The sequence below is a fragment of the Scyliorhinus canicula genome, chromosome 7 (assembly GCF_902713615.1).
Source record: "Scyliorhinus canicula chromosome 7, sScyCan1.1, whole genome shotgun sequence".
Classification (NCBI taxonomy): Eukaryota; Metazoa; Chordata; class Chondrichthyes; order Carcharhiniformes; family Scyliorhinidae; genus Scyliorhinus; species Scyliorhinus canicula.
The window spans coordinates 120,306,203-120,329,019 of NC_052152.1; the positions used below are offsets into that span (position 1 = coordinate 120,306,203).

General features: G+C 48.8%; 1 protein-coding gene across 6 annotated transcripts in view; it reads left to right on the forward strand.

Moving 5' to 3' along the window:
- The window catches only part of ppef1 (protein phosphatase, EF-hand calcium binding domain 1), a 152,948-nt gene that overhangs the window by 92,889 nt on the left and 37,242 nt on the right, over positions 1–22,817 (forward strand). For all 6 annotated transcript variants that reach the window (XM_038802819.1, XM_038802823.1, XM_038802817.1 and 3 more), the window contains 4 exons: positions 11,481–11,595; positions 14,395–14,441; positions 16,283–16,449; positions 22,475–22,511. In XM_038802819.1, the coding sequence (XP_038658747.1) occupies positions 11,481–11,595; positions 14,395–14,441; positions 16,283–16,449; positions 22,475–22,511 (366 nt within the window). The remainder of the gene's footprint in view (positions 1–11,480; positions 11,596–14,394; positions 14,442–16,282; positions 16,450–22,474; positions 22,512–22,817) is intronic.

Below are 22,817 nucleotides of genomic sequence, written 5' to 3' on the forward strand. Positions count from 1 at the left end.
TTCACCCTGTACAGAATAAGTATTTTAGATCCAGCCCTCACTCATGGAGTTGGACTGTTGATGGAACCTTCCACCACTTTGCTGATAGTTGAGAGTAGGCTGATGGGACGGTAATTTGCCAGGCTGAATTTATTCTGATTTTTGTGGAAGGCCATACCTGGGCAATTTTCCACATTGTCAGGTTTCATTTCTTCACAGGATGTGGGATTAGTCGAAGTCTGGCATCTGTAATGCTGGGAGACCTTTGGAGGAGGCTTATATGGATGATCCAATCGGTACTTCTGTCTGAAGATGGTTGCACACTCTTCAGCCTTGCCTTTTGCACTGATGTTCTGGGCCCTTCCATCATGGAGGATGGGGATATTTGTGGAGCCTTCTTCTCCAGTGAGTTGTTCCATTGTCCGCCATCATTCACGTGGTTGTGACTTCAACTGGTTGAACACCTAATTTTTTGATATGCCTGGTGCTGTTCCTGGGATTCTTCATAATAATAATAATTGCTTGTTGTCACAAGTAGGCTTCAATGAAGTTACCGTGAAAAGCCCCTTTTCAAAGCCCCTGGTTCATTGAACCAGGGTGATCCCCTGGCTTGGCGGTAATGGTAGAGTGGGGGATACACCGGTCTATGAAGTTACAGATTGTGGTTGAATACAATTCTGCTGCTGCTGATGGCTCACAGCCCATTGTGGATGCCATTCTGGGCTGTTAGATCTTTCAAAACCTATCCCATTTAGCATGGTAGTCTTGCTACATGACATGATGGACGGTATCAGTAATAACCAGCACAGTGGGGATGGTTGTTTTCCCTGTGCTCCTCGAGGAGAATGAGCTCCCCCACTAGGGGCGGGGTAGCTTACCCAAATTTGTATAAAAGGTCGGCCAATCAGGAACCGACCTACAGAGAGAGAGAGAGAAAAACCAGGTGATGTTTAACCAGGTCTCATGTATATACTTGTTTAAATAAATGTCTATTACTTTTACTCGCTGGGCTCCCCGTGCCATACTAAACTGGCGACGAGGGTAAACCTGGAGCCATTAACGTGCAACCTATTACAGTGGTTAGCACTGTTATTTCACAGCGCCAGGGTCCAGGTTTGATTCCCGACTTGGGTCACTGACTATGTGGAGTCTACACGTTCTCCCCGTATCTGTGTGGGTTTCCTCCCACAAGTCCTAAAAGACATGCTGGCAGGTAAATTGGACATTCTGAATTCTCCCTCTTTGTACCTGAACAGGCGCCGGAATGTGGCGACTAGGGGATTTTCACAGTAACTTCATTGCAGTGTTAATGTAAGCCTACTTGTGACAATAATAAAGATTATTATTCAGCTAAGCTTCCTCCTCACGTTGTATATATTTCTTTGGACCAAGCTGGGTGATTCACGATACCTCAGTTTGGCGTTTGGATGCTTTTGATCCTGGTATGGAGACTGGAATCATTATGCAGAGCGGATGCAGAGACAGTAACATCACGGAAAACGAGGGCCAGACCGTAATTCTGCTGACAGCCTGTGGAGCGCACATGTTTGGAGTGATCCGGGGCCTCATGTTTCCGGTGGCACTGACACAGTACCATTTGACCAGCTCATTATATTGATGGGACAGCTCCCCAGGCACCCGGTCTCCAGGCACCCTGGATGTGGTGGGCTCATGGTAAGGCCCTATATCTGGATGACCCAGAAGAGGCCGAGGATGAGGCCGAGATGCATCTCAATTGTGTATCAGTGTGCTGTGCAGCCCCGATCACTATTCCAATACAGGTCAATGGAGATATATTCCGATGGAGTTGGACGCAGGAGCGGCGGTATTGGTAGTGGTGCCACACACCTTTGGCCAGATCAGGTAGGGAGTGAATACCTTGTTGTCTGTGGATACGGCAGTTCGACTGGCCACATGTATGGGTGAACATTTAAATATTGGTGGGGCCGACGATCGCTCCAGTGGTGTACTGCAGTCAGTCCCTGTATCTTTCTCTCATTGTTGTGTGGGGCGATGGCCCTAACTGGTTGGCTGCGCCACTTGAAAATTGATTGGCAATATGTCCTCCAAGTGGGGATGGAGGTGGGGCTTATGCTCGTAGCTGAGCAAGTCACCCAAAAGTGTTTTGCCAAGGCCTCAGTACCATTAAGGGAGCCGTGGTACTATCCAGGTAGACCCGGAGACCCAGCCTGATATTCTTGGGCTACCCGGTCCCTTACACCATCATCGGGAAGGTCAAGACCGAGCTTCAGTGATTGGAAAGTTTGGGATCATCAGACAATGCGCTTCGCTGACTGGACACACCGGTGTTCCCGGTGCTGAAACTGGATCAGACAATTCGCCTTTGTGGTGATTATAAGTTAACAGTGAATACGGCTTCTCGGTTCTACCATTACCCGCTGCCCTGGATAGAGTATCTCTAACTATCCCTACTCCACTCCGAGGTCCCCACCTGCTTCAAGAAGACCACCATCATACCGGTACCACAGAAGAACCAGGCAACGTGCCTCAATGACTACCGCCCGGTGGCCCTGACGTCAGTTGTAATGAAGTGCTTCGAGAGGCTGATCATGAAGCGCATCACCTCCATACTCCCGGAACGCCTTGACCCACTTCAATTCGCATACCGTCACAACCGGTCCACATCAGACGCCATTTCCCTGGCCCTCCACTCATCCCTAGAGCATCTCAAAAACAAGGACTCCTACATCAGACTCCTATTTATTGACTACAGCTCTGCCTTCAACACCATAATCCCAGCCAAGCTCATATCAAAGCTCCAAAACCTAGGACTTGGCTCCCCACTCAGCAACTGGATCCTTGACTTTCTGACCAACAGCCCACAGTCAGTAAGAATGAACACCAACACCTCCTCCAACATAGTCCTCAATACCGGTGCCCCGCAAGGCTGCGTACTTAGCCCCCTACTCTACTCCCTGTACACACACGACTGCATGGCAAAACTTGGTTCCAACTCCATCTACAAGTTTGCTGACGATACGACCATAGTGGGCCGGATCTCGAATAACGACGAGTCCGATACAGGAGGGAGATAGAAAACCTAGCGGAGTGGTGTAACAACAACAATCTCTCCCTCAATGCCAGCAAAACTAAAGAGCTGGTCATCGACTTCAGGAAGCAAAGTACTGTACACACCCTGTCAGCATCAACGGAGCCGAGGTAGAGATGGTGAGCAGTTTCAAATTCCTAGGGGTGCACATCACCAAAAATCTATCCTGGTCCACTCACGTCGATGCTATCACCAAGAAAGCACAACAGCGCCTATACTTCCTCAGGAAACTACGGAAATTCGGCATGTCCACATTAACCCTTACCAACTTTTACAGATGCACTATAGAGAGCATCCTATCGGGCTGCATCACAGCCTGGTATGGCAACTGCTCGGCCCAGGACCGCAAGGAACTTCAGAGAGTCGTGAATACCGCCCAGTCCATCACACGAACCTGCCTCCCCATCCATTGATTCCATCTACACCTCCCGCTGCCGGGGGAAAGCAGGCAGCATAATCAAGGATCCCTCCCACCCGGCTTACTCACTTTTCCAACTTCTTCCATCGGGCAGGAGATTCAGAAGTCTGAGAACACGCACGAACAGACTCAAAAACAGCTTCTTCCCCACTGTCACCAGACTCCTAAATGACCCTCTTATGGACTGACCTCATTAACACTACACCCGTGTATGCTTCATCCGATGCCAATGCTTATGTAGTTACATTGTATATATTGTGTTGCCCTATTATGTATTCTCATGTATTTTCTTGTATTTTCTTGAATTCTGTTTAATTCCCTTTTCTTCCCATGTACTGAATGATCTGTTGAGCTGCCTGCAGAAAAATACTTTTCACTGTACCTCGGTACACGTGACAATAAACAAATCCAATCCAATCCAATCTATAGGCCACGTTGGCTGGTGGATCTACGTTCACTAAGCTTCACATGAACAATGCTTACTTGCAGCTATGGTTAGATGAGGCCTCGCGGATATATGTGACTATCAACACACACAGGTCTGTGTGAGCACACCCAGCTTCCGTTTGGAGTGTCTTCAGCCTGTGCAGTGTTTCAGCTCGTGATGGAGGGCTTCTTGCGCGGTTTGGCACTCGTTGCTATCTATCTAGGTGGCATCCTGATCACAGGGGCCACGGAGGAGGAGCAGCTGCAGACCCTCGAGGCGGTGTTATGGAAGTTTTCTGAATATGCCACCTGCCTGCATAGAGGGAAGCACAATAGCACAGTGGTTAGCACCGTGGCTTCACAGCGTCAGGGTCCGAGGTTTGATTCCCGGCTAGGTCACTGTCTGTGCGGAGTCTGCACGGTCTCCCCGTGTCTCCTCCGTGGGTTTCTTCCGAGTGCTCCGGTTTCCTCCCACTAATCCCGAAAGACGTGCTGTTAGGTGAATTGGACATTCTGAATTCTCCCTCTGTGTACCCATACAGGGCCGGACTGTGGCGACTCGGGCCTTTTCACAGTAACTTGATTGCAGTGTTAATATACTACATGTGACAGTAAAGATTATTAAATTAAGAGTGAAATGCATCTTTCATGCAAAGCAGGTTGTGTATTTAGGCTCCAGGGTCGATTGCGTAGAGCTACACCCGGGATAAATTCCAGCTGATAAAGCTGGCCCCCCGCACCACGTGATGTCACGGAGCGCTGTTCCTTTTTGGGGCTGATAAACAACGTTGGGAGGTTCATTCCGAACCTGGCTACCCTCCTGGTCCCCCTCCATTTTTGTTTGAAGAAGCGCCGGCCTGGGTTTGGGGTACGGCCCAGGCGGCAGCATTTAAGACGGTAAAGCAGCAATTATCCTCTTCGGGGATGCTGACTCATTTCGGCAAAGCCTTTGTATGTGACGTGTGACACCTCGCCGTCTGTCACCTGTCCAATAGGATGGGTGACGGCCCTGACCGTTCGATTGTGTTTGCCTCCTGGATGCTGACGCCAGCGCAACAATACTATGCCCATACCAAAAGAGAGTCGTTTTTGGCGTCAAACATTTTCACCAGTACGTCTACAGTCAACATTTTGTCATCATAACTGACGAGAAGCCGCTGCTCGGCAATCCCGCTGATAGTTTCCACACAGATCCAGCGCTGGGCTTTGCTGTTAGCAGCATAGGAATACCGTCCAGGGCCACTAATTGGAGTCATCTTCCCCTACCAATCGTGGCAGCTGACCCATCCATCCCGGTCATTGCGATCCTTAACCTCATGCTCTCTTTGCCTCTGACTGCTTCCTGTGATTGGACACAGACTGACCTGTGCTGACTAAGATGGACAATAGCAATAGCTATCAGGGGAGTTGAAGGCGTTTTCCTCCAAGTTTTCTGAACTGACCGTGGAGGACAGTATCCTCTCTTGGGGCTCGAGTGTCATTGTCTCTGAAAAAGGGCAGGCTTTGGTTTCGAAGGACCTTAATGCAGGGCACCCTGGAGTACCCAAGATGAAGATGTTGGTCAGAAGCCATCTTTGGTGGCCCCAGGATTGGACGCAGTTATTGATGCGTTGGCCCAGTGCTGCCCACGTCAGGAGGACCAAAAGCTCCCAGCGGCTGTGCCACTACATCCCTGGGAATGCCCAGGTCACCCTTGGGCTCGTATCTAGGTGGACTTCGCTGGTCCTTTTTTGGGATCAATGTTTCTGATTCTGGTGAACACCCACTCAAACTGACTGGAGGTCCACAAGATGACGTCCTGGGTGACTGGAGCACATGCGTCTTTTTCGGTCCATGGCATTCCCAAGGTGCTCATCACCGATTACGGAGCCTTGTTTACGAGCAAGTGTTTGCTGCTTTTACAAAGCACAATGGGATTTGCCATGTCCGCACCACCCCTGTCGAATGGCCTGACCGAGAGGGCCCGAAAAGATGGTTAAAGAGGGACTGAAGAAGCAGACCGCTGGCTCGGTGGATACCTGGCTGGCAAGATTCCTGTTTTCGTGCAGGACCACTCCTCAGCGGTGGCCCCTACCCATTTAATAGGTCGCCGGCTTAAGACACGATTGTGTTTCGGCTACCTGATATTGGCATTAAGGTGCACCGTGACCCGGCCGATGTCGACCTCTTCAACACTTCACACCTGACGATGCAGGCTGCGTTTTATAACTTTGCCGATGGCGCTCGCTGGCTCTCTGGGGTTGTCGTCCATCAATCAGCTCTGTGTCTTATCAGGTTCGTGTTTGTGGGCAGCTTATCTGGTAACACCTGGATCATATCCTCTCCCGAAGGTCTGTCCCCCGTGTGGTACCCCGAAAGAGACCTGCCCTGGATACGCCGGTTCGGCTGCCAGTCAGCCTACGCGGCTCCACGTTTACGTCACGACGCCGACATGCAGATGTCCTGTCCTCAGACTCCGACATGGAGACGCCAACAACTGGGCTCTCCGACACTGACGTTGTGATTCCGCTCCCTTTAGCCAATTGTTTACTCAGGTGTCCCTGCCTGAAATGTCATTCGCTGGTGAGATACAAGCCGGCCGAGCCTGCTTTTCTGCTCAACGGCGACCCCCACCCGGGTCTCTTTCCCCTTGCCCAGTCCCAGGAAAACCCCTTTAGCACACAAACCCCGCATACACACCCAAGCCCCAAAGAACCATCATTGCAAGTGAAAGTTCCATCTCTTCCCTTGTCCAACAACTGACTCACCTGAGGAAGGAGCAGTGCTCCGAAAGCTAGTGTTTGAAACAAACATGTTAGACTTTAACCTGGTGTTGTAAGACTTCTTGCAAGTATATACAACGTTAGCTCATTTAGCACATACACCAGCCGCAGTGAAAAAATACAGTTACATGAGGCTACATTGGTACATGACCACTTCTCAATTCTGCCACAGTCCTTCTGCCTTCACAAATTTCTCTGCTGCTTCCGCCGTCCCAAAATAAAAGTCCTTGCATTTGTAGGTCACCCTCAGCTTCACTGGATATACAATGCCGCACTGCACCTTGCTAAGTACAGTGCCCTCTTCACCCGGTTGAAGGCAGCCCGCCTCCTCGCCAGCTCCACTGTAAAGTCCTGATATATGTGTGTACCAGCTCCAGCCCACTGCACCACCAGTTTCTGCTTTGCCCAGCACAGGACCATCTCCTTCACACTGTACCTACGAAAATACAAAGTTACTACTTTTGGCGGCTCATTCTCCTTTGGTACAGGCCTCCACGACCGATCAGCCCGATCCAGTTCATATCGGGAGGAATCCTCCCCCTCCCCCAATACCTTCGCCAACATCGTGGCAAAATACTCAATCGGCTCGGTCCTTCCACTCCTTCAGGCAGACCCACAATCCTTAAATTCTGTCGCCTGAATCTGTTTTCCAAGTCCCATTTTGGCTCGCAGATCCTTGTTGATCTCTATCACCTTCCGCATCTCCTTCCCCAACAAGGTAAGTTGATCACTGTGCTGCAGTAACGTCTCTTCCACTTCCTTCAGCACCTCGCCTTGCTCCTGCACCTCCGCCGCTGCGCTCAATACCGCCGCCCTCACCGGGGTAATAGCCTCCTCCACTAGCACTTTCAATACCGCCCCCATCTCCTTCCTCATCGCCTTCATATGCTTTGCGAACTGTCTTTCGAGTTCCACGGCAATCACCGTAGTCATTTCTTCAGCCGTGGGCAGTGCGGCCTCCCCTAATGCCCCAGCCTCCACTTTTCTTGCCGTTCCCGCGGTGACCTTTCCACTCCCCGACGGACTTTCAGCTGCTTTTTTCACAGCCATTTTTTAAACTTGTTTTCGACATTTCCCTTCACTGTGCCTTCTCCCTGCTTTTGCCACCTCTGTTGCCCCTGGGACCGGGCGTTAAACCTCGAAAATGCCGTTCCCCAACGGGAGCCTTCCAATGTGCAGCTGCCTCCTGCCCGCCGTCATAATAAGTCCCCTCTCTGATTCTTCTTCACCGATTTTTGCAACTTTGTCATCTTCACCTCATCATCGTCCTTCGAGGCTTTTCTTCGGACTTTGAGGGGGAGGAATCAATAACCAGGATGGGACATAAGGTGTGGGGATGATTGTTTTCCCTGTGCTCCTCGGGGAGAACGGGCTCCCCTGCTAGGGGCAAGGTAGGTTACCCGTACTTAAATAAATGGTCGGTCAGTGTGGAACTGACCGACAGAGAGAGAGAGAGAGAGAGTACCCGGTGAGGTTTAACCGGGTCTCATGTCTATGCTTGTTGTTAAATCAATATCTTTTACTCGCTTGACTCCCCGTGATTTACTAAAGTATCGTTAATGTGAAGATTATGTCTCCACAAGGACTGTGCAGTAGCCATTCCTACCCATACTGTCATGGACAGAGGCATATGTGGCAGACAGTTTGGTGAGAATTAGGTCAAGTATGTTTTCCCCTTTTGTTGGTTCCTTCACATGTGCCACAGTCCCAGTCGAGCAGCTATGTCCTTTAGCACCCAGCCAGCTTGGTCTCTAGTGGTGCTGGACATTGAAGTCCCCCATTCTGAACATTCTGTGCCCGTGCCACCCTGAATGCTTCCTCCAAATGGTGTTCAACATAATGTGATGAATGTAGGAAATTGTTATATATTATATTTTATATTTGTTGCAGTAATGTTATTAAAAACCCTGGTTTAAAATATATGCAGGTAGTATGTCTGCTAAAGCTGTGATTTAGGAGTCACAATGGAGAGGTAATCATTGATTTTAACAATTTACTTGTTTACCGAAAGATGGTAAATTAAATATTGTTTATGTTTTTGAAGGTTCCCTAAGGTGTTGATAATTAATGAGAGATGGTGTTTATTCCTAGCTAGGCAGGTCATGGTACAACTTAATGGGATACAGTGAAGTAATTAATGGGAGGAGCCAGGTCTGTCTGTGTTTTTGTGGATGTAGGATTTGTATCTGACAAGGCAGAAGGATGCTCAGGTTGTTCCTGAAAGGGACTTTCTCCACACGCTGCACAGGGTACAGCACGTAACCCTGATTGCTGACTTTATTTGTGAGTGGATTTTGAACTGGGTTGCTTTGTTGGATATATATATAATGGCAGGTGTAGATTGTGAATTAAAGTTTTTCTTTTTATTTAAGAACTGTTTAATTGTAATGCTATTTCTTTGATGTTAACGTGGTTAATTCTGTATTTATATTAAAGTTTGTTTTAACATAAAAAATGGCTATTGGTCAGAGTCATCACTCCTGGGGTAAAGTGTCCTTTCCTCACAATTTTGAAAATTGCAATTTGGGGCCTGGTCCATTTTCCCAACAATGGAGGAGTACAGATTCATCAGGTGAGGGTGGATGGCCTGTAGTAATCAACAGGAGGTTTCCTTGTCCATGTTTGACCTGATGCCTTGAGACTTCATGGGGTCCGGAGACGATGTTCAGGAGTCTCAGGGCATTGCCCTTCTGACTGTATGCCACTGTGCTGCCACCTCTGGGTTGTTGATGGATGTGTCTGGGACTTTACCATACTCACTGAATCAAATACTACAGCTAATATTAGCTGTGGGGCAGCTCACCCAATTTGGCACTAGCCCCCAGATGTTAGTGAAGAGGAGTTGACTGGATTGGGTGTACCTTTGTTATTTCCTGATTTGATGCTTAGGTCACAGTTGGGTAGAGTGGGCGTGATTCCATGTCCTCTTTCGGACGTGTTTAGTGGGGAGTCTCTCAGCTGCTGCAGCGCTGAGGAACACCCTTCTGTTCAACGGCATTTTGCTGATTCTTTGGCCTTGGGGAGTTTCTCAGTGTGATTTCCTGCTGGACAGCCAGGGCAGCACTGTCACCCTGTCTGTGCCCGAACTCCCGGGGATCTCTAATAGCCTGGGAGCCCCCCAACTGGGAACACCCCCCCCCTTCCCCCACCCACCCCCCAAGGTACGACTGGTCCATGTTTGTGTGGACTAATATTAAATGGTGCCTTGGAGAGGTCTCCCAGGCAGTCCCCAGGCATGGCCTTTAGGTCCCGGGCACTGGGAGAAACTGCCGAATGCAGATGAGTCTGATGGATCATTCATGCTCAGTGAGGGCAAGATCCAGTTCGCAACGTCTTGTGAGATTCTGTTTAATCTCGCGAGACATTTTGAACATCCCGAATCTCGCTAGACACCTCTCGTGCGATTCAACGGTTTTGTCACGACACCACGTTGGGTGCAGCGAGGCCACCAAATCACACCCTCTGATACAATTAAATTGCTCATTGATTCATTGGTGAGGAACTGAAGTCAAATATTGATCAGTCTGATGAAAAATGACAGGTTTCCTTCCCTGAAGGGCATTTGTGTCCTTGTTGGATTTCGATATCGAGTGATTTTTGGTTTGCTGACATCATCTTTTTAATATCTCAAAATTTATTTTATGAACGTAATACAAATTTTGAATTCTTTCTCTCAGAGAGTTGTGAATCTTTGGACCTCTCTTCTCCAGAGAGTGGTGGAGGCAGGGTTCATGAATATTTTACGGCACTGGTAGACAGATTCTTGACTAGCAAGGAGTCCAAGGTTATCGGGGGAGGTGGTACTGTAGAGTTGAGGCCACAATCAGAAAAGTCATGACCTTATTGAATGGCAGAGCTGGCTTAAGGGGTCGAATGGGCAACTCTTGCTCCTAATTTCATCGAGTCTTAGAGTAATACAGTGCAGAAACAGACCCTTCGGCCCATCATGTCTACGTCGACCATCGAATACCAATCTATACGAATCCCATTTACCAGCACTTGGACCATAGCCTACTAGGCCTTTAGTGATTTAAGCGTTCATCCAGATACTTCTTAAATGTTGCAAGAGTACCTGCCTCCTCCACCCTCAGGCGCATTCCATATTTTCACCACCCTCTGGGTGGAAAAGAGTTTCCTCAGGTCCCCTCTAAACCACCTACCCCTTATCTTAAACCATCTCCACATCATTAAACCTATGCCCCCTGGTCTTAGACACCTCTGCCATGGGAAAAAGATTTGCACAATTAAGGGCAGCATGGTTGGATAGCACTGTGGCTTCACAGCGCCAGGGTCCCAGGTTCGATTCACCGCTGGGTCACTGTCTGCGGAGTCTGCCCGTTCTCCCCGTGTCTGCATGGGTTTCTTCTGGGTGCTCCGGTTTCCTCCCACAGTCCAAAGACGTGTAGGTCAGGTGGATTGGCCAGGCTAAATTGCCCTTAGTTTCCAAAAAGGTTAGGAGGGGTTATTGGGTTACGGGGATAGGGTGGAAGTGAAGGCTTAATGTGGGTCGGTGCAGACTCGATGGGCCGAATGGCCTCCTTCAGCACAGTATGTTCTATGTTCTATGATTCACCCTATCTATGGCTCTCACCATTTTGTACAGCTCCATCAGATTCCCCCTCAGCTTCCTCTGCTTCAGGGAAAAGAAACCCAGCCTATTGTGTGTTTGTATGTTCTGGTAGGACCTGAATTCACTCTCTGAATGCTAATTTCAGTGCTGTGGAGTACTGCAGCATGAGGCTAACTGCAGTACACCTATATTCTATCTAGTTGCATTGTTATACGCTTCATGTGGATAACTCTGACATGGGTTTGGTGTGTTCAGCAACTTCACAGTTGCTATGTGTTACAGCTCTTGCATGAGACCAGGAAGTTCCTTTGTCAGATGCCTAACATCAACCACATTTCAACATCTTACTCCAAGGAGATCACAATTTGCGGTAGGATATTTTGATTTCCATTCTTCCACTGATCATTGTATCAGTGCAAGGAGTATCCAATTTATTTTTCTAACAAGGTGTTTTCCACTTGTCACTGTGTTGTGCGAAGGTGACGTGATTGGTAAGTCTGTTGGCGGCAATCAAATTGTCCCTCATTTTCAGGAGCCGAAAGTGGACACAAAAAATAAATAATGTTGGGGATCATTGTTCTCTTTACAGCAGAGATGATTTATTAAGGTGTTTGTGGGTGGCACGGTGGCACAGTGGTTAGCATTGCTGTCTCACAGCGGCAGAGACCCGGGTTCGATTCCGACCTTGGGTATCTGTGTGGAGTTTGCACATTCTCCCGAGTCTGTGTGGGTTTCCTTCGGGTACTCCAGTTTCCTCCCACAGTCCGAAGATGTGCAAATTAGGTGAATTGGCCATGATCAATTGCCCCTTAGTGTCCAAAGATGTGTAGGTTAAGGGGTTATTGGGATAGGGCAGGGTGTTCTGAGCCCAGCTTTCCCAGAAATGTGCAGCACCGTGTCCTCTGGAGAGCTCTGTAACAGTAGAGTCGGGGAAAGACTGGGCATGCTACCTACATAGAGCACTAGCTGCAAGCTTAAAGATCCAGTTTGAATGTTAGTGTGGGTAGGTGCAGGAGGTAAGTGGGTAGGTGGCTGGGTGATGTGATGTGGTGATATGCACATACACTGTAATGTATATAGTTATCTATTAGTATACATAGTTATTTATACAACCTCCAACTAGCAGGTGGCAATAGAGATCCACCATGTGGCGCCACAGATCCGGCAGTTGGTAGTAAGTTGAACTGGAGGACAGTCACATTTGACAGTTCCAGAAGAATGCACTTATTCGTTACCGTTATTATAGTTTGTTAGTTATCTTTCCACGTGCTCATTTATCAAAAAACTATGCTACTAATCAAAGAACTAGATGTTTTGTTTGCATCATCACCACAGCCACAACACAGAACATAACAGGTATGGTGACATATGGGCGAGGTGGCAGCTTAACATGCAAGTTGCAACTTTTAATGAGTTTATAACCCTGAATGCCAGTGTGTATGACCTACTTTTCAATCATTGCAGAACTTTTTAATATTTTTTCAGCTTTTGTTTTCTGTAATATTGCCCCTGTTTTCGGTGATATTGCCCCTGTTTTCGGTGATATTGTCCCTGTTTTCAGTGATACTTCCCCTGTTTTCGGTGATATTGCCCGTTTTCGGTGATATTGCCCCTGTTTCTATAACATTGCCCCTGTTTTCGGTGATATTGCCCCTGTTTTCTGTAACATTGCCCTTGTTTTCTGTAACAGTGCCCCTGTTTTCGGTGATATTGCCCGTTTTCGGTGATATTGCCCGTTTTCGGTGATATTGCCCCTGTTTTCGGTGATATTGCCCCTGTTTTCGGTGATATTGCCCCTGTTTACGGTGATATGGCCCCTGTTTACGGTGATATGGCCCCTGTTTTCGGTGGTATTGCCCCTGTTTATGGTGATATTGCCCCTGTTTACGGTGATATGGCCCCTGTTTACGGTGATATGGCCCCTGTTTTCGGTGATATTGCCCCTGTTTTCGGTGGTATTGCCCCTGTTTTCGGTGATATTGCCCCTGTTTTCGGTGATATTGCCCCTGTTTTCGGTGATATTGCCCCTGTTTTCGGTGATATTGCCCCTGTTTTCGGTGATATTGCCCCTGTTTGCGGTGATATGGCCCCTGTTTTCGGTGGTATTGCCCCTGTTTTCGGTGATATTGCCCCTGTTTTCGGTGATATTGCCCCTGTTTTCGGTGATATTGCCCCTGTTTTCGGTGATATTGCCCCTGTTTTCGGTGATATTGCCTCTGTTTACGGTGATATTGCCCGTTTTCGGTGATATTGCCCGTTTTCGGTGATATTGCCCCTGTTTTCGGTGATATTGCCCCTGTTTTCGGTGATATTGCCCCTGTTTTCGGTGATATTCTGCTTCATTTCAGGGCCTCACTGAGGAACGCCTCACCGAGGCTGAACTTAGCTGCAATTCCTGCACTAACAAGCTTTGTTCGCCAGTGCAGGAAGCTGATCTCTCCCACCCCCGCCGTGGCCTCCGGACCCCCCAACTCACCTTTAAAGGGGTAATTGAGCACCCCGCTCCCCACCTCATAATGCAGGGCACCCCCAGGACCAATCCCAATTGTAGGCAAAATGCCACCTGGGCCAGTCTGGCAGTCAATGTGCCCAGGTGTGCCACTCTGGAGCCTCCGATCACCTGGGAAGACCCCCGGGAGACCCCCGGGAGACGCCCCCCTCGTTGCCGTTCCACCTGGTCCCCATTTGCGGAGACCAGTGTTAAACGGCAACCAACTTAGGTCTTCTCTGCGAGGGGATTCAATCCCAGGTGCTGGTTAGATCCAACAAGTGCATATTCAAGCGTGCCTAACTGCACACTTAAATATGCAGATATAGGTTATGTCTGTTGTGGGTGGGAATCACATCATAGTGGGATCCCGTTAGGTCTCGCGAAGCTTAGCGAGGTGGGTTCTCGCGTGATTTACCGGCCGTGTTGTGTCTCGAGTCTGGCGCAACGCGGCCCTTAGATCACGCCCAATAACTCTGTTTTTCTCTCTCCACAGATGCTGCCTTACCTGATAATAATTTCCAGCATGTTCTGTCTTTATTCTAGTCTTGTTACTTTGGTCTGTATCAGAAGGTGACCAATGCTTTGTGACTGTTCATTTTGCACTTGTGTCAAACAGAAATCTCGAAACCCGACCTGATCTATAAACTTACACAATATTATTGTCACAATGTCTTTCAGGAGACTTGCACGGAAAACTAGATGACTTGCTGTTAATATTCTACAAGGTGCAAAAGTTAAGTTAATTCTTAATTGACATAACTTATAGCGTGTGTCATAGTCTGGTGACAATGCGATGAATAATTGGTTAGTTAATATAAAGTGCTTCAGCTTTTTAAAATTATGCAACAAAATAACAGATTAAGAAACAAAGAACAATGTATCAGTAAGTTGCTGAAATGGATATTTATATCATTTGTTGGGGTAACGTGAGTATTTATACTCGGATGTTTCTAAGAATGTCCAGAATTTTCCGGCCATTCGCTGGCAGTAGGGTTCTACGGTGCTGCTGTTAGTGCACCCCAGCCCGGGGGTTTCCTGGCAGCGTGGAGTAGCTCTAATGGGAATTTGCATTGACAATGGCTGGAACAGAGAGATTCACACTACCAGCGAACAATGTACCCACTTCTGCCGCCAAGAAACACGCAGCTGGGAGGCCGGAGAATTCTGCGTCACTTCATTACAACCTGAGAAGGCGTTCCTTTTGTGAGACTGTAAAGAGTTAAATTTTCAACAATCAGAGCTTTAGTGGCACTCAGAGTGACATTCCCCTCGGCCTGTTGCCCAGACTGCCTATCCTAAAGCCTCTGATAGCTTCACTCATTGGTTTCTCCATTTATTGATTTCAAGCTGATCATATAAAAGTGCGAGTGCTGGATTTGCCTCTGTGAGTCTGACCATCTGAAGAGTTCGACCAGAACCAGCTGGTATTTTAAACCCATCATTGTTTGTGGGATCTTGCTGTGTACAAAGTGACTGCTGTTTATTTATTCTCTCATGGGATGTGGACGTCGCTGGCAAGGCCTACATTTGTTGCCCATCCTCAATTGCCCTTGAACTTATTGGCTTGTTCAGCCTTGTCAGAGGTCAGTTAAGAATCAACCACATTGCTGTGGGTCTGGAGTCCCATGGAGGCCAGATCGGGTAAGACAGCAGATTTCCTTCCCTAAAGGGCATTAGTGACCCAGGTGGGTTTTACGACAATAATGATAGTTTCTTGGTCACCGTGGCTGGAATTCTCCAGCCGTTGGGATTCAGTCTTCCTGCCGGCAGTGCACCTGGCGATGTGGGGTGGCTTCAGTGGGCTATCCCATTGACAAGCAGTGGAAGAGAGAATCCTGCTGCCAGTGAATGGTGCTCTGCCGAGATACCTGTGGCTGGGAGACCGGAGAATCCAGCTCCATTGCCGAGACCAGCTTTAAATTCCAGATTTCATAGATTAAATTTAATGGTGGGATTGGAACCCATGTCCCCATAGCACTGGCCTGGGCCTCTGGATTACAAGCCCAGTGACTTAACCACTATGTCATTGTCTCCCTGTCTACATAGTAACGGTGGCTGTCCTTTAATAGGAATTAATTGATTGTGAGACATGCTGGGGGTGAAAAAGGTGGCATCGAATTAAGAATGGCCGCATGGTAGCACAGTGGTTAGCACTACTGCCTCACAGCTCCAGGGTCTTGGGTTCAGTTCCGGCCTTGGGTCGTTATCTGTGTGGAGTTTGCACTTTCCCCATGTCTGCATGGGTTTCCTCCGGGTGCTCCAGTTTTCTGGCACAGTCCAAAGATGTGCAGGTTAGGTGGATTGGCCACGATAAATTGGCCCTTAGTGTCCAAAGACATCTAGGTCAGGTGGATTGACCATGACCATGATAGGGTGGGGGATTGGACCTGGGTATGGTGCTCTTCCTGATGGTAGATTGATGGGCAGAATAGCCTCCATCTGCGCTGAAGGAATTCTATGGATTCAATTAAGTTCTTTCTATTTTTGTTCTTTTCATCTCGGAAGATTTTATATTTTATATTTGCACTCTGTTTCCCATTTAACCATATTCATTTTGGTCCCACAGAATGGCCTACCCAATCCAGAGAAGCCTTACGTGTTTAATGGAGACTTTGTTGACAGAGGGAAGAATTCATTGGAGGTTATAATTATCCTGTTTGCATTTCTCCTGATTTATCCAAACGATTTACATTTAAACAGAGGAAATCATGAGGATCATATAATGAATTTAAGGTGAACTCCTGACTGTCTCGGTCTTTTTCTGTGACATGACTGGTCTGTGCTTTGAGTTTGGTAGTCCAGTGACTTCAGAAGGTGCGGAATCCTCTGCACCTTCGGGGGCTAGGCCGGCGGTGGCGGGGCTGGCGCCACGCCAGCCGGTGCCGAAGGACTTGGCGCCGTGCCAACCGGCACTGAAGGGCCTCCGCTGGCCGGCATGAGTTGGTGCATGCGCGGGGGGGGGGGGGGGGTAGGTTCTTCTCTGCGCTGGCCATGGCGGACCGTTACACCGGCTGGCGCGGAGGGAAAGAGTGCCCCCACGGCACAGGCCCGCCCACGCATCGGTGGACCCGATCGCGGGCCAGGCCACCGTGGTGCCCCCCACCGGGGCCAGATCCCCCCCGCGCGTCCGCGAGGACCCCGCAGGCCGCCCGCAGAGCCAGGTCCCACCGGTACGGACCTGGTGAATTTTACGGCGGCAGGACCTGCCGAAAACGGTCAGCCACTCGGCCCCTCGCGGGCCGGAGAATCGCCGGGGGTGAGGGGTCGCTGCCAACGTCCCGACTGGCGCGGCACGATTTCCGCCCCCGACAAAAACCTGGCACCGGAATATCCGGCAGCCGGCGTCGGGGTGGCGGGGCGGGATTCACGCCACCCCCCCCGGCGATTCTCCGGCCCGGCGGGGTGTTGGAGAATCCCGCCCATGATTTGTTAATTCATACTTAAGAAACAGAAAGCAAAATCAAGCTCTGAGATTTATGAAGTCTTTTGGAGGGATTGTAACTTGAACCGCCCAGTGGAATCCAGGAGGTTAAAACCTAGGTTGTACCAGCCAAGGGGCTGAGAATTGCTGATTGGCTGTGTTAATTTGTGTCACCACACTGTGTGTGTGGCGGCGGGGGGCTGCACTTTCTGTAATCCGCAGGAAGTGATGTCACTGAAAGTGACATCCTGGACTGCCGCCTGAATGAAAGTTGGTGCAGACTGGACAAAGACTGAGAAAAGGCAACAGTCAAGAAAGCCCAATAACGTCTCTACTCCTGCGGAAGCTAAAGAAATTTGGCATGTCTGCATTGACTCTCACAAACTTCTGCAGATATGCGATAGAGAGCATCCTATCCGGCTGTATCACAGCCTGGTATGGCAACTCCTCGACCCAAGATCGCAAGAAACTGCAGACTGTGGTGAACTCAGCCCAACGCATCACACAAGCTTGCCACCCGCACATTGATTCTGTATATACCTCTCGCTGCCTCAGGAAGGCAGACAGCATTATCAGGGACCCAGGCATTGCCCTCTTTCAGACCCTTCCATCAGGCAGAAGGTACAGAAGTCTGAAAACTCGTACATCCAGACATAGGAGCAGCATCTTCCCCACAGCTACAAGACTCCTCAATGACTCCCCCTCAGACTGAGCTGTTCCCTGTAAGAATACTATTCACGATGCCCTATGCTGCTCTTGCTCATGTATTTGTTTTGTTTGGCCCCTTGTTCCACACTGTAACCAATCACTGTTTTGTCGATGTACCATTTGTCAATGTTCTCTGTTGATTATTCTTGTGTCTACTATGTATGTACTGTGTACGTTCCTCGGACGCAGAAAAATACTTTTGACTGTACTTCGGTCCATGTGACAATAAATCAAATCAAATAAAATCAAAGCATCATTGTCCTGGATCCCTCAGCTTAGAGCTTTCCATTTGAATGTTTTGATAACTTAATGAAATGGTTCAAACCTCCTGGTTTTCATCCTTTCCCTTTTTGCCAAATATAATCTAAGCCTGGGGGTTGGAGAAAACCTACGATCAATGTTATTCCTCTCCCTGTAAACATCCATCACATTGCCTTGCATGGCAAGCAACAGAGATATGTACCCCTCCACCCCCATCTTTCAGACCCTTGCTGTCCCCAAGGGTCACTATAGGATTGACACCAAGAGGCTCCATTGCTGATGACGCCTTTTAACCAATGAACAGAATAGGGTAGTCCACTCTGGCTGGACAAATTCCAAAAGATGTCATTACATAACCATTCACTGTGCTGTCACCGAGGCATTTCATTTTTTAGTGCCTGGGGTCGGAGAATACAGGTGTCTCCTTACCCCTGGTGTCACACACCATTGTCCATCTGGATGGCACTGTGCTGTGGGACCAATTCAGCCATTGAAACAAAGGTCCAAAGGTAGGCTGGGAGTGGAGTGGGAGGTGAGAAGTGGAGGCAGGTGAGGGGGGTGGGGGGGGGGGGGGGGGAGGGAGTGATTGGATGGCCTGACGAAGAATTGGGGTAGTGTGGAAGGAGGGCTGTGCAAGGAGGGTGGTGGAAGGGCTCATGATGCAGGAAGAGAGGCAAGTAGGTGGATGAAGAAGGTGAACAAGGGAAGGCAGAGGGGAGGGAAGCCGGACCCCGAGAAGACTGAATGAAAAGCTCTTGAACAAGGGGGTCAAAGGGGTACCACATCTTTTAGTGGAAGGGGATGCACGAAGACTCCAGATGCAATGGGTAGAGGCTCGAGTGAGGCATGGGTACCTTGCAGGTGATGGGCTCAGGGGGAGGGTGGTTGAATTATGGAACAGTCTTCTTCCTGAGGCTGGCTTTTTACTGCTGCACAGTCTGGTAAAAGCAGGTGGGATGGAGAGAGTGATAAAAGTGTGGCGGACTGGTACCAGGCCCTTCAAACCTGCCAGCTGAGGGCGGGTGGCCGATTCAGCTGCCAGCTCGCCAGGAGATTTAGGGGGGGAACTCAACTCTGCATAATTAATGAGGTTCCAAGCACTGAATCTGCTGTGGGATCTTACCATGCTGGCCAGCGGGAATGGTGACACCGGAGCTGTCCACCATCGCACTTAGTCTCAAAATGGGAGGATTCTGCCTTTAGTGGGAAGCAGAAGAAGAATCTCTGAGACATATCTAGATAAATAAATAAACAACCATTTTTTCCAATAAATTACAGACTAGCGTAGTGTAACAGACAGACCCCTTCTAAACCCCAAACATGAGACAAAACATGATTCTCTAAGACAACTTATTTAGCGGACTAACAGTGATCCTTTTGTTATAACCCACATGGATCTTACGGGATACGGATGATTAACTACCCCGTGGAGCTTGCAGAATATGAGCTCCCTCGATCAGGACACAGGAGTTCCTGAACAATCTCTGGCTATGTATAAATAGTGTCGGCCAGTAAGGCACCGACCACAGAAGACCCAGTAGGAAACTACTGGAGCTGTATATAATCGTAGTTGTAAATAAAGGAAGTTTTTGTTTGAACAAACTCGGTGTAGCCCTTACAAAACTGGCGACGAGGATAAAAACTGGCTAGCTTTGGGGCTGCTGAGCCACCTCCAAATTGATCTGATACAGGTTGGAAATTTGCTTTCATTATGCCTCTTTTCAGACATTTTGACATGTTTGATGCCGGACTGGAGATTGGAATCAGTACATACAGAGGATGTGCTACTTTTTCCAGGCCAACAATATTGCACAGAACGACTGCCAGGCAGTCATCTTGCCAACTGCCTGTGGCATGCATACATTTGGAGTGATACGGAGCCTTACATTCCCTGAAATTCCAGACACTAAAACTTGCGATGACTTGTAGCTTTAGTGGGGCAACACTTTAACCCGATCCAGTCTATAAGAGTACAATGGTATAATACCACTGAAAGGACCCTGGGTGAGTCCATCATTGAGTTTTTGTTGAGATTACGTAAAATTGGGGAGTTCTGTGAATATCATGCCACCCTGAACGAAATGCTGCTTGAGCGCTTGGTTTGCGGCATTAACAATGCGGCCTCTCAGAAGAAACTGCTAGCCGAGCCTTACATGACCTTGCAATAGACCATTCAAATTATGCTGTTCCAGACAATGGATGTAGGAGATACAGGGGATGGAAGTGAATGCCCTAGGACGCGCCCCCTACCAACAAGGGACCCCTCCTTGAACTGCTGCCTTAACTTGGACCAAACGCCATAAAGGCCCATCTCCGACGTCCTGGCCGAAGGAAGAACCTTCTCAGTGGGAGACGTCCTGGGAGTCCGTAGAAGGGGAGCCCGATCGATGTGGGGCTTGTGGTTGTTGGCCCTGGCATGAACGCAGACCGCGAGTGAACCAGAGGTCCAGACGCGCCGGTAGAGGAATACCTCAGCCCAAGGCCAGTACTTTCCATCTGGATGAGCCAGACGAGGAAGATCACTGCATGCAGTTACATTGCTTGGCAGCACCACGAGTTAAGGTTGCGGTGCGGGTCAATGGGCATCTGCTCGATATGGAGTTGGACACTGGCACAGCGGTCTCCATGGTTGGACAGAGGACATTTGACCGCATTAAGCTGGGGTATCAGACCCTAGATTTGACGGACAACCAGGCCAGGTTGGCCACTTACACAGGTGAACCATTGGATATCGCAGGCACTACTATGGTTTGTGGGTGTCAGTCGGTGTGCCTCCCGCTCATTGTGGAAAGGGTCAAGCGCTCAGCCTGTTGGTTTGTGATTAGTGGTGCCATCTGCAGCTACGTTGGCAGCATATCCTCCCGATGGGGTCCAGCAGACTGGGTGAGGTGTTGCAGAAATACCCCAAAGTGTTTTCAACCCAGACTGCATACAGATTGACCTGGAAGCCCTGCCATGGTATTTACGGGTGCCCTGTTCCCTATGCCTTGCTGGAAAAGGTGGTGACAGAGCTCGGTCAGAGTCTTTGGGCATCATTAGGCTCATTGGTTCATTGACTGGGTGGCACCGGAGGTACCGGTAGTGAAGCCGGACAAAATGGTTCATTTATGAAGGGATTACAAATTGACAGCAAACACGGCTTCCTGGTTGGACCACAACCCCGTGCCCCACATAGAGGATCTCTACACGAAGCTTGCGTACGGGCATTTGTTCACGATATGAGACACGCCGATTTGCAGCTCGTGTAGGATCCGGCCTTCCAAAAATATGTCACCGGGGCCTGGATGAGTATACACAGCTGCTTGTCGGAGTATCCTCCATCTGTGCTGTTTTCCAGTGCATAATGGAGAACATACTGCGAGGGCTGCCACATGTGGTTGTTTATTTAGATGACGCACTTGTCACAGGAGCCTCTGAACAAGAACACTGGACAACCAGGAGGCCGTGTTAAAGCAGTTCTCAGAGGCTGGTGTCCACTTATGACGAGCGAAGTGAATATTTCATGCGAAAGAGGTGGTCTACAGCAGTGCCAGGGCATCACCCTTCCCAAAGGGCATGCAACTGTGGGGTCTCCAATCCTCTTGGAGACCCCATGAGTGCAGTTCCGTCTGTTCCCCGTTTGTGGAGACCAGTACCAAACGGCGCCCGCCCAAGGACCCCGAGGTGAAGGGATTGAATCCCAAAGCGTCAGGTATCTTGGAAATCTACACAATAGAGTGAGGCTTACTGCCTCGCTGTAATATGCTGCTAAAAACTGATCCCACCCATTGTGGTGAGATTCGCCTTGCAACATCTCGCGAGATTGTGTTGAATCTTGCGAGGCGTTGCGAGCCGAATAGATCCCGAGAGCGTGGTCTCCTGGCTTTCACCGGCCACGCTGTGGCTCGTCGAGCTGCTTTTTCGGCACAGCGTGGCTGGAGGATCTCGTCCTTAATTATTGTGATTTTATACAATGAAACCATTCAGTACATTTAAGTAATGACAGATGTGCAGGTTAGGTGGATTGGCCAAGCTAAATTGTCCCTTAGTGTCCAAAAGGTTAGGTGGGGTTATGAGGATAGGGTAGTGGTGTAAGCCTAGTTAGGGTGCTCTTTCAGAGGGTCGATGCAGATTCGATGGGCCAAATGGCCTCCTTCTGCACTGTAAGAATTTTATGATTCTACGACAGATAAGCTGCCATGATGATATTGACTGTGATGTTTATATTTATATATGGTAATATTCTTACTGTATTATTTATATTTATTTGTTTATATATGATGCTTACTGTGATATTGATATTTATATATGATGTTCACTGTGATACGTAGAAATTATTTACCTCTGGCTACTTGGTATAAATTGTCCATTTATTTGAAATCGTTTCAGATATGGTTTCACAAAAGAAGTTATGCAAAAGTATAAGGTAAGGATTTTTAATCTTTATTTTCATAAAAAGACATTCACTCTCTCCACCACCGAACAGTGGCAGCCATGTGTACCATCTACAAGATGTGCTGCAGTAACTCACCAAGGTTCCTCAGACAGCACCTTCCAAACCCATGACCACTACCATCTAGAAGGACAAGGGCAGCAGATACCTGGGAACCCCACAACCTGGAGCTTCCCCTCCAAATCACTCACCATCCTGAGTTGGAAATATATCGCTGTTCCTTCACTGTCACTGGGTCAAAATCCTGGAACTCTCTCCCTAACAGCAGAGTGGGTGCAT